Genomic DNA, 10414 nt, shown 5'->3' on the forward strand with positions numbered 1-10414 from the left:
CAAAAAAGTAAATTTTTGGCACAAAATGAAAGATTTCTATTCGCTAAGAGGGTGGCTTGCCAGTGTTAGCCGGATCACTCCACATTTAAACCTCTCAACATTAAAATTGTTATAGAAGTAGTTTTTGTTAAAGGAATCAAATCCAAACGTTACCCAAATAAAAACATCCAGTGGAAGTCCAGGTGTTCTCATTTAAGTTGATGACATGTTGTTATTGGTGTTGAGTGTTATATGTGGACCCGGTCGGCACTCAATCCAACACTCATTCATTTTCCCATTATCTTATGAGAATTCGTCCCAGTTTTTATGTTTTCAGTTTAAAAAGTGGGTCTCTAATTTTGAGATTAAGGTCCTGCACCACATGAAACAGGCAAATTATTTATTTATCTTTATTTCTACTTTTTTGGGGTACTTGGACCCAGCAATTTAATGCAAATCCATTTTTAAGAGACCAATTCAGCTTACATACAAACACAACATGTAAATGGTTTTATGCAAAGTACGTGCAATAACATGGAGCGTTTACGAAAAGTGAATCAAGAGAACATTAAAGACGAGATAAAAGAAATAGGAAGCTCTAGGATATTTCCTTTTCAATTAGTTTTACAGCTAAACTGCATGCTCTGAGTGTGATGAGTCAGTTCTTGCAGAGGAGATAATCAGTGTGCTTTAGTTTCCTACTACAAGGGGATTAAAACTAATAAACCACAGATGGAGGAGGCCGGAGACAGCGATTAAAGAATTCATATCCAAACTCTGATGTGTCTTTACCTGCCCTGTCACTCCAAACTGTGCAGGGGGTTAATTAAATGTTGCCAGTTTATTAGATTCTTAACCCACAATATGTTTTCCACCTACACTTCCCTTCATTTCTGTTACCTTTGTGCTATTCATGACCCATCTTTTCTCCCATTGGCTGCCTTCATCTCACACCTCTTTCTTTCCTTACTCTCACCTCCCTAGTGATTTTTTTTTGCACTTTAAATTTACCCTTTAACTTCAATATTCCTACAAACCCACCTCCTCTTCCTTTGCAAGATAGCTCTTCCACTTATCTAACCTCTTGTCATTTTCGTCTTCTCTTCCCTGCTTTTCTTTTACCTCTTCTGTTACCTCCCAGAGCTACAGTTCCTGGTAGAGCACCACCTGTACAGGCAGCAGCAGGGAGCTGGAGACGAATGCTCCTCAGAGAGCTGCCTGTCAGACCGGCCCAGCCCCGACTCTGTGCCCACGGGAGAGGAGCTCCCCCACGACGATGAGGCCACTGCAGAGGCCTTTGAGAAACTGCGTTGCCAAATGGAGGGTATGTGCGGAGGCTGTCAAGTAGGATTTAATTTGTGTGCTTGCAGCTGCTTATTCAGCAACAGATGCATCCTTAAAATCTGCTACAGTACTAATTTAGGCACAAAGACTAACACTCAACACTTGGTCCACTGAGACCTACCGTATTTCTGTGTTTATGTTGATTTTCCCTTAAGATAATCTTCAGTGAATATGGTCATGAGTGAATATTTATCTACCTCTACAACCTATCAAATCATATTTTGGAGTGATAGTGGATTTCAGTAGGTAGGAGTTATTTGCAAATAACGGGTAAAAAGTACCCTCTACTACTACCTACATTACATACCGTCATGCTTAGCGACAAGCAATCATCATTTCCATCATTACATCGGACAGAATGATCCACCCCTCCGTCTGCATGCATTGAAAAGCCTGAAGCTCAGAGAGCCGCAGAGAGATCCCTCAGCTGCAGAACAAAGAACTCACCAATACCAACAGACATGACATTGACAAAGTGACAGAATGAAAACGTGTTCTGCAAAACAGCTTTGAGTGGCAGCTATAGGCGTGGAAAAGCAGCTATAATTGTGCACCCTATGAGGATTGTTAGCTGAATATTGCTCGGCCTCAGTGCCTTTGCTGTTTTTCAATCCTGTGCTTCCCAACCCTGCAAATCAAACTCCTCCAAAGGGCACAAGAGCATATTTCTGAGAGGCGCTAAGATTTTTGATGGATGAGCATAAACATTTCCTCTTTTCCTGTTTTTTGTAAAATATTTGTTCTCTTCGGATTTCAGCAATTATTTCAATTAATTATCTAACGAGATTTTATAAAACCCTGTGATGTAGTGGACGGCAATCAAAATACTTACATTCACACTCACAGTCATACAATGTTTTGTTGTTAAAATGCCTTTAATTACTTTCAGTTATTACGCTCACACTCTGACGGATGCAACAGAGACAATTTGGGGTTCTGAACATTTCTTCATGCAGACTGGAAGAACTGGGAAACAAACTACTCACCTTCTATTTGTAACCAACTCAACTTCTACTTCCTCTCCCTTATTTGGACATGAATATAATACTTGTGTAAATCTGCTTGGTTGCTTTTGATTTTTGTATCTCAGTCAGTCAGTGCAGCATAAGGGGGAATAAATATTGCTTACAAAACATAAATTAATTTATGAATAAAGCCTGAGGGGTGACTGCGGGGGGAAAGGGTATAGAAACGAATGAAAAGATGGTTATGAAGCAGTATGAAGGTCCTAAAGTGGAAGGAGAAGATGGAAGGCCATGCCGTGTGGCATCATAAAAAGCTGAAAATACTGGAAATAACAAACACAGCACATTAATATGACCCTGGGGTGTTCGATAAGGGGAAAAGGGATAAAAGTAAAGAAGAAAATGAGGCAAGAAACATTAAGATGTCTGTAAGGAATGTATGTAAATCGATGATGGATCAGGAGAAAAGGGGGAGGGTAGACGTGAAACAAAGGCATCAGATAAAAATGGGAGAATATGAGGAAATATGCTTTAAAAAAAAGTCAGAATTTAAAAGAATTGTTCGTTTCCTTGTCACGATGTGAAGAAACCACATTTGTCTCAGTATCATCAATAAAAATTTAGCTAGCTGCTTGTTTAGTTTAGCATGATAGACTAGATGGAATAAAACAGGAAATATCTAGTACAAATAATATAGTTAGCTTAACATAATTAGTATATTTTAACTTTTATGTTATTTTGATGACATACTGTAATTATGTTGACACATCATGCAACAAATCATTTAAAATGATTTGATAAAAAGAAAACGTCTTATAACCATCTCTGTTCTCGGTTCACTTTGCTGTCCAGATAAGGAAACACTTTCTCTGCATTATCAAAGAGCAGCCCGGCTGTCCTTGAGGCCCTTTTTAGAGCCAAAACAAACAGCACCAAAAAAATTAAATAGGTCAGGGTGCTCCCCAAGGCTCCATTAGGAATTAACTTTTTCAGCCTCCAGTGAAACCTCACCAAATACAGGGTTTCACTGCAGAAACCATTAGCCGTACCCAGGTAGTTTGGTTTTGATATTTTGTCAGATTGTTGTAATATTCAGTACTAATGTTGACTCTCCTTTAAAAAAAAAAAATCTCCTGGCTTTGCTTTTGTCTGATGACAAAACCAGAGGTGAGTTTTTCGGGGTCAGGGATAACAGTTCAGTGTAATGGAAGGTGGATACAAGGTCACGGCATACACTGTGTACACTTTAGTAATTGGCCGGGACTAATGCATCATGAGTGGACAAGACTCTTTTTTTTCTGAAGCTGTAATAGCACAGGGCCATTTTTTTAAATCCGCTGTAACACAGATGTGTTTGTGGTGTAAAAGCTTCAAAAGCTTTACACTGACATTTTTTTTAATCTTTTTGCATTATTCACCTTATAGATGAGCTGCAGATTAAGGCCTCAGTCCGGGTGAAAGGAGTTAACAGCAAGATAGGGGAAATAAATGAATGATTATTAACATCAGTTGTTGGCAGCTTTGCTCAAAGATCACCAACTGGACACTTCAGGTGCAATTGTTGATGAGACTAGTTGAAATAACGAAAACATCTTCATCCTTTTCAACTCAGTTTGAACTTCCATTCCATCTTGTTTACCATTCGTCTTTCTGCCCTCTGCAGAGTTCTCGAGGGAGAGTCTATTAGAGGCTGCCGGTGGGCTCGAGTGTCCCCTCACCAAGGAGAAAGAGGATTGCTTCAGTGTTGCCAGTGTAGCAGATCCCTCATCGCAACAAAACAATGCACAAGCAGGTACATAACTGTCATTAGAGCCTTGCTTTTTGAAGAAAATGTCTCCAACGTGGTCTTTTCCTCAGGGGACTCCTCATCCTCCACGCAGCCGGCAGGATTTATTTAAATTTGTTAAACTGCGAAACAGCTTTGGCTTGCTGTCATATAATCATGGCTCGTCAACAAACATCTGTGAAGTGGCTTTGATCCCCATTTCACAGAGCACCGACATGGCTGAAATACCCTGAGAGGAAGGTACACACACGAGTGGAAAAATCAGGTTTGGGAAAAGGGGGCAGGAGGAGAGCTAATACTGGCATATGGTGCAAATGGAGCATGTAGAGCTTGTCTTTTTTCCCCTTTCTGTATTTCATTCTTTCTTTCTCGCTGAAATGTATTATTACTGGGGTGGCTGTAGCTCAGGTGGCAGAGCAGGTCAGCCACTAATCAGAAGGTCGGTGGTTCGATCCCAGGCTGCATCCTGGCTGCATGCCAAATATCCTTGGGCAAGATACTAACCCCGTGTTTGCCTACTGGTGGTGGTCAGAGGGCCCGGTGGCGCCTGTGTCCGGCAGCCTCGCCTCTGTCAGTGCGCCCCAGGGCAGCTGTGGCTACAATGTGGCTTGCTATCGCCAGTGTGTGAATGTGTGTGTGAATGGGTGGATGACTGAATGTAGTGTAAAGCGCTTTGGGGTCCTATGGACTAGAAAAGCGCTATACAAATGCAGGCCATTTACCATTTCTTTTCTATGACTTGCTGTGAGTCCTAAAATCTTTCATGAGGCATTGATGGTCTTATTAGTGAACCCACAGCTGAAATAAGCCCAACATCTCTCCAGTCTTGCACTTTTAAAATTCATATAAATTTTTTTAATCATATTTCACATGCTGAGACAAACACAGCTCACTCCTGGCTACTGATCATTTGATAGGATGATACAAATGCTGCTCATTGATTTCAACTGTAGTAAGTGTCATGTGAGCAAAGGGAAACCTGTGACTACAAGTTCACCATTGCAGGTAACACACCACTTGGCTGGTTGACTCACTTGACTTAATTTCTCACACATTTGGATTTTGAGCGACAGTGTGGGCCTCATGGATGCGGAGTAATACAAATCTTAGCTCAACTACATAGTTACATTTAATGAGCTATGTTTGGAGAAGCACAGTTTAGGGTCGTGAAAACCCAATCTGATTCATCCATGCATGGTGTGAAGTCTTGGGTCATCAGAGAGATTCAGCACACCTGTTCCAGCTCCACTATCAGCTGGTTAACAAGTCTGTCTCCTCTCTCTGCTTTCCATCTTGTAAATCTTTCACAGCACACATTTTGACCTGTCACAGTAAGGAAAGCACAAGTAAAATTAATGATGCTTCACTTCCTTAAGTGTTCCAATATTATAAACCATGACAGTGAAATGCCAAACACTGTATATAAACGATGGACATACCCTCCAGGTATGATGTCACTTCAGCAGTGTTGGGAAGGTTACGTTTTAAATGCATTCACTACAGATTACAGAATACATGCACCAAAATGTAATTTGTAATGTATTCTGTTAAGTTACTCAATGTGAGCAACATACTGTGAATACTTTGGATTACTTGGTATATCGCGAGTAGCCTTCAGTAATAGTAATAAATCACACAGCAATAGTAGATCGAAGGTACTGAAGTGGCACATAACCCAGGTAGCTACCTCAGCTACAGGTAGTTGCAGTAGGCTAACATTTGTTTTTTAAAAAGAACTGACTTCCAGATGTTTCTTTGGGTTTGATGCTGAGAGCAGCTTGGTTGCTGGCAAACAGAGTTTGCATTGCACAGTCATATTCCCCCATTCCTTTCTTCTTTAAATGTGAAGTGGTGTCGGAATTGCCAAACAAGAAATGAATTCCTGCCCATGCAGTGCTGCCTCTGTTGTGCTGGCTCCGGGTCCATTGTTTAACTGACGCCACCAAAATTAGCAGGACGTTGTTACATTAGAACCGTTTGTTTGGGTTTCTGGCAATGCGTGGAATTACTAAAATTAGAGTGTGGATAGCCTAACATATGAAACTGGAAATGACTGTTGTGTAATCCATTTATTTCAACAAAGTAGCTGTATTCTAATTATCACCTATTTAAATGGTAACTTTAACGAAATGCAGTTACTCACTTCACCCGTTGCCCACTGGTGGTGGTCAGAGGGCCCGGTGGCGCCAGTGTCCGGCAGCCTCGCCTCTGTCAGTGCGCCCCAGGGTGGCTGTGGCTACAATGTAGCTTGCCATCACCAGTGTGTGAATGTGTGTGTGAATGGGTGGATGACTGAATGTGTAAAGCGCTTTGGGGTCCTTGGGGACTAGTGAAGCGCTATACAAATACAGGCCATTTACCATTTACTCCCCAACACTGCACTTCAGTTTTTCACTACTCAGTCTTCAAATATCAGACAAAAGCCGAACTCAGCTCAGAGAAAGAGACTGTTATTTTTAGCTATTTATTTTAGCATGACAAAAAAAAATAATGTTGACAACCATATACTAAATTAGCAATGAGTGTGCAGATACCTACAGATAGCCAGAGTGAGAGAGAGAGATGCAGGTCTGGGCTTTATCCTGGTTCAGCTGAATACTTCACCTGAGTGGAAATCGAGCATCATCAACACACCTGTGCTTTCCAAAACATGCTTTGGGTTTGTTGTTTCATTTATCATCTCGTTTTAACAGGCAGAAGGTTTAGAGGGATGACAGCAAATAGAGAATATGACAGAATCAGGGTAACCCCTGATTTTATTGATCCCACGCCAGAGGTTTAAATTCAGGCTTCATCTGGTATCTGCTACTTCTGACATGTACTCATGTGAACACCCAGTGATTCTGGAAGCTTTAATAAAATAATAAATTTACTAATGCCCATAGTACTCAATAAAAAGCTAAATGCATGTAATGTTTATGTAGCAATATGTTGATTACGCGCTTACCTTATTGTTCATATGCAAACCCCCCCCCCCCCCCAAAAAAAAAGCACAGCAGCAAAAAGAAAAAAATTGGAGAAATACTAAATAAGCTGTAAATATTTATTGTTTATTTGCACAAGTCCATTAAAATCTCCAGCGTCAGCCTCCAGCCTCTTCTCTCACTCTTTTATGTCTCTGTCTATATTTCTGCAGAAACAAAAGCAGGAGTGAGTCAGCCGGCAGAGGAGAAGACAAAGAAATGCAGCCTGAAGACAGAGAAATAGAGCAGTCCTCTGTGCAACACAATGCTGCTCAGTCTGCTCAGTCAGCCCTACACAATGACAGAAGATTGTGTCTGCAGATTCACTTTTTCAAAACATCAGGGCTTCAATATTCCTCTACGGCCAGGCCTTAGTTACCACCTTGAGAAAAAAAACAAAAGTTTCTACATTTATTTTGTGTCACAAATCTTGTGTAGAGAGACAGTTGTTATAATTATGTTTGTTTTTGTTAAAGCTCCCCCCGCACTAAATTAAAACTAGCCTATTGTATCCCCCAACTGGGATTTATTATCTGGTTAATGGGACAAGCTTTCATGTCTTACTCACACATATATTATCATAATCTGTCACAGGTTTAATATCCCGTTGATTTATCAAAGACAACAAATATTTTATTTGCAATCAATGTAGACATTTTCAATCAATTTATACGTGCCATGAATTCAACATTTATTGTTCCATCTCGTAGCAATAAAATAGCATCAGAACCTTGTAAGTAACCAGAGACAAAACCTTCGATTTAAATTCAAATGCCGCCTCGTATGAGCAACCAGAAAAGACAGAAATAAATGTGGGTTTATTGATATTTTATAGTAAACCTATATTTGGATTTTTGAACAACTCGGTTGATATTTACAAATATTTTTAAGGCCAACTGCAATTTTATTTATATTATTAATAATTAGTCGATTAAACACATGGAAGAAACTAGAAAGCCATTTTTGATCATAATTATGATTTCCTTTGGCTCCAGTGGGTCTCAAACTGTCGAGCCTGCCTGGTGGGGCAGACAAGCACGGTGTGTGGGTGGCTGTGATTACCAAAGTTACAAAATAAGGTGAAACTAAACTGACTGAAAAATTTAAAAAGAGGCTAATGACCGTTGATCTGTATTTTGTTGAGCTGTCATCCTTGCTCGACTTCTGAAGGCGGGCGTGCCAGAAAGTTTGGTAACCACAGCCTTGAACTGTGTCTACACAGAGCACATTTCAGACATTTTCTTCAGACATTTGTCCCACATATGTCTGACAGAAGAGTCGCTCATAGGTTAATCACACTGGGCATTAATTGAAATTCAATCTATAGAAGTTTATTTTCATGCTTTAAGTCTATTTTCATACATTCTGCGCTCACAGTTGCAGTGATTGCGTCCAACAAACTTTTACACACACAGAGCTCTGTGTAGATGCAGTTTCATGCTCTGCAGTTCTAAACAGACAAAACGTATAATGTCATTTCTTGGAAATATTTTTAATGTGATCATTTCTAGATGAAATGATTCACAAATAATCCCAGAAAACATATTTTTCTGCAGCCTTAACATCATCCCAAGCCTGCAGGTATTGACTCTGTAAATAGATGTAAAAAGAAATCCAGTCAGAAACCAGTCCAGCCATCAGAAAAGTAGACTAATTATACTGTAACAGCTGTCATTCTGGTTTTGTTTTCATTTTTAAGAATAGAGAATTACTCCCGATACAAATAGGAAGGCACTGCTTGTTGAATGAGAGAAAACAGAAAAACCAACCTGCAAGCTAAAGTGCAGCACATTAAACCACATCTAACTGCTGGTCTGACTCTGACTCCCCTGGTTATGCTTCAGGGCCACTGCTAACGATTGCCTGTAGCTTAAAGGCTACAGGGCAGATATGTTTACTTAGTTTGTTATTTGTGTGGCTAAGATTCAAACTCCTGTCAGTCAGTCACACACATGCAGACAGCTGAAGAGAAGCACCGCTGACCTTTCCCCAAAGTCATTTTAGTTCTTTTTAGCATAAAGGGAGGGAGAAAGCCTGTCTTTAAGTCTTTAAACCCTGTGTGAGCAATTGTTACTCAATAAGAAGTAGAAAGCTATGTCAGCTTACAGTAATGCATGTACTGATAACTAGACTATTACCCTTCTTGTAAATGTCTAGTTGATAAACAGGGTACAACCGATCGTCTCTAAAGCTCCGTTTGCATATTTAGGATTAACAAGGAGGAATCCATCCTCAGTGAGTAAATTGCACCCTCATTTTTGACACATGAATGGTTCTTGGGAATTTAAATTCTGGTCATGAAACACCCTCTTGCATGGCACTGAATGCACAGTGACTTGTTGTCTACGCCCAAGGTACTTACTGTGCTTCATTTTGTACAAAAAACCCCAACAAATTTAAACACTTTTTTTTTAAACTGCAGCATTTTATTTGTGTTCTAGTTTGTAACAAAGACATCTTAAAGTCATCAGCACACTAAATATTTGTCATGTAATCTGTCTTTGTATCACTGAAGTGGCATCATGTGACAATCTTTCTATAACCTTCACATCATACTTGACATGTCTAAATGGAATAAATGAACAAAACTAAATCTGAAGTTTCAGTGTCACTTTAGGAGATTAATCAGCCACAGCAACAGCCGTTTGTTACTCAGTTGCCAACAATGGTCACTTTATCCACGATGAACAAGAAGAACAGTAAAACATTCCTCCGCAAGCTTTGTTTTTCTCCTGCAATGTATTTATGGGTAAACTTGTTTTTTGAATGGTAGTAGTGTACTTTACTTGAATAACATGGACTTTTTTTGTTCTAGTTTTACTTGATTGATGATTACATCTGTAATCTAAATTTGTTTGATACAATAAAATGTTTAAATTGGTGATTGTTTTCTTTTTTTTGTAGGAAAGATTATATGAACTTCATCAGCAGCGTTAGCATGAAGATGCAAAGAACCAGGAGAGCTTTGCCCATTCAAGTGTCAAAAAAAGAAAACCAGATGCATTTTAGCAGGAATTCTTAAAGTCTTCACGTATCGTTGCATCATTGGTCATGCGCTCAGCTAAAGCTGATTTTAACTTTACTCTAAAAATAGACGCTCTGCTATTAAATAATTTAATGCAATCTGAAGCAAGAGCATAAAAGCACATATATTTTTCATAAAAGGACAAGATTTCACAAATGCATTTTGTAACACTGCAGCAGTTTAAGCTGCATGGGATACTGTATCTTTACAGACTGCTGTGAACAAGTTTAGCTGTTAAAGCGTTTCACCTTTGTGATTGGAGGTGGACATAGTGAAGGATCCTTTCAGAATAAAAGCCCAATTGCACTTTATCTGTTAGAGAGACTTAAAAAATATTTTGTAATGTACATTT

General features: G+C 39.5%; 1 protein-coding gene across 1 annotated transcript in view; it reads left to right on the forward strand.

Moving 5' to 3' along the window:
• LOC113021901 (protein phosphatase 1 regulatory subunit 1A-like) overlaps window positions 1–9919 on the forward strand; it is a 36261-nt gene extending 26342 nt beyond the window's left edge. The window contains exons 5-7 of the mRNA XM_026166731.1: window positions 1121–1303; window positions 3952–4080; window positions 7211–9919. Coding sequence (XP_026022516.1) covers window positions 1121–1303; window positions 3952–4080; window positions 7211–7281 — 383 coding nt within the window. The 3' untranslated portion in view covers window positions 7282–9919. The remainder of the gene's footprint in view (window positions 1–1120; window positions 1304–3951; window positions 4081–7210) is intronic.
• The last annotated feature ends 495 nt before the right edge of the window (window positions 9920–10414 follow it).

This window comes from Astatotilapia calliptera, chromosome 5 (assembly GCF_900246225.1).
Source record: "Astatotilapia calliptera chromosome 5, fAstCal1.2, whole genome shotgun sequence".
Classification (NCBI taxonomy): Eukaryota; Metazoa; Chordata; class Actinopteri; order Cichliformes; family Cichlidae; genus Astatotilapia; species Astatotilapia calliptera.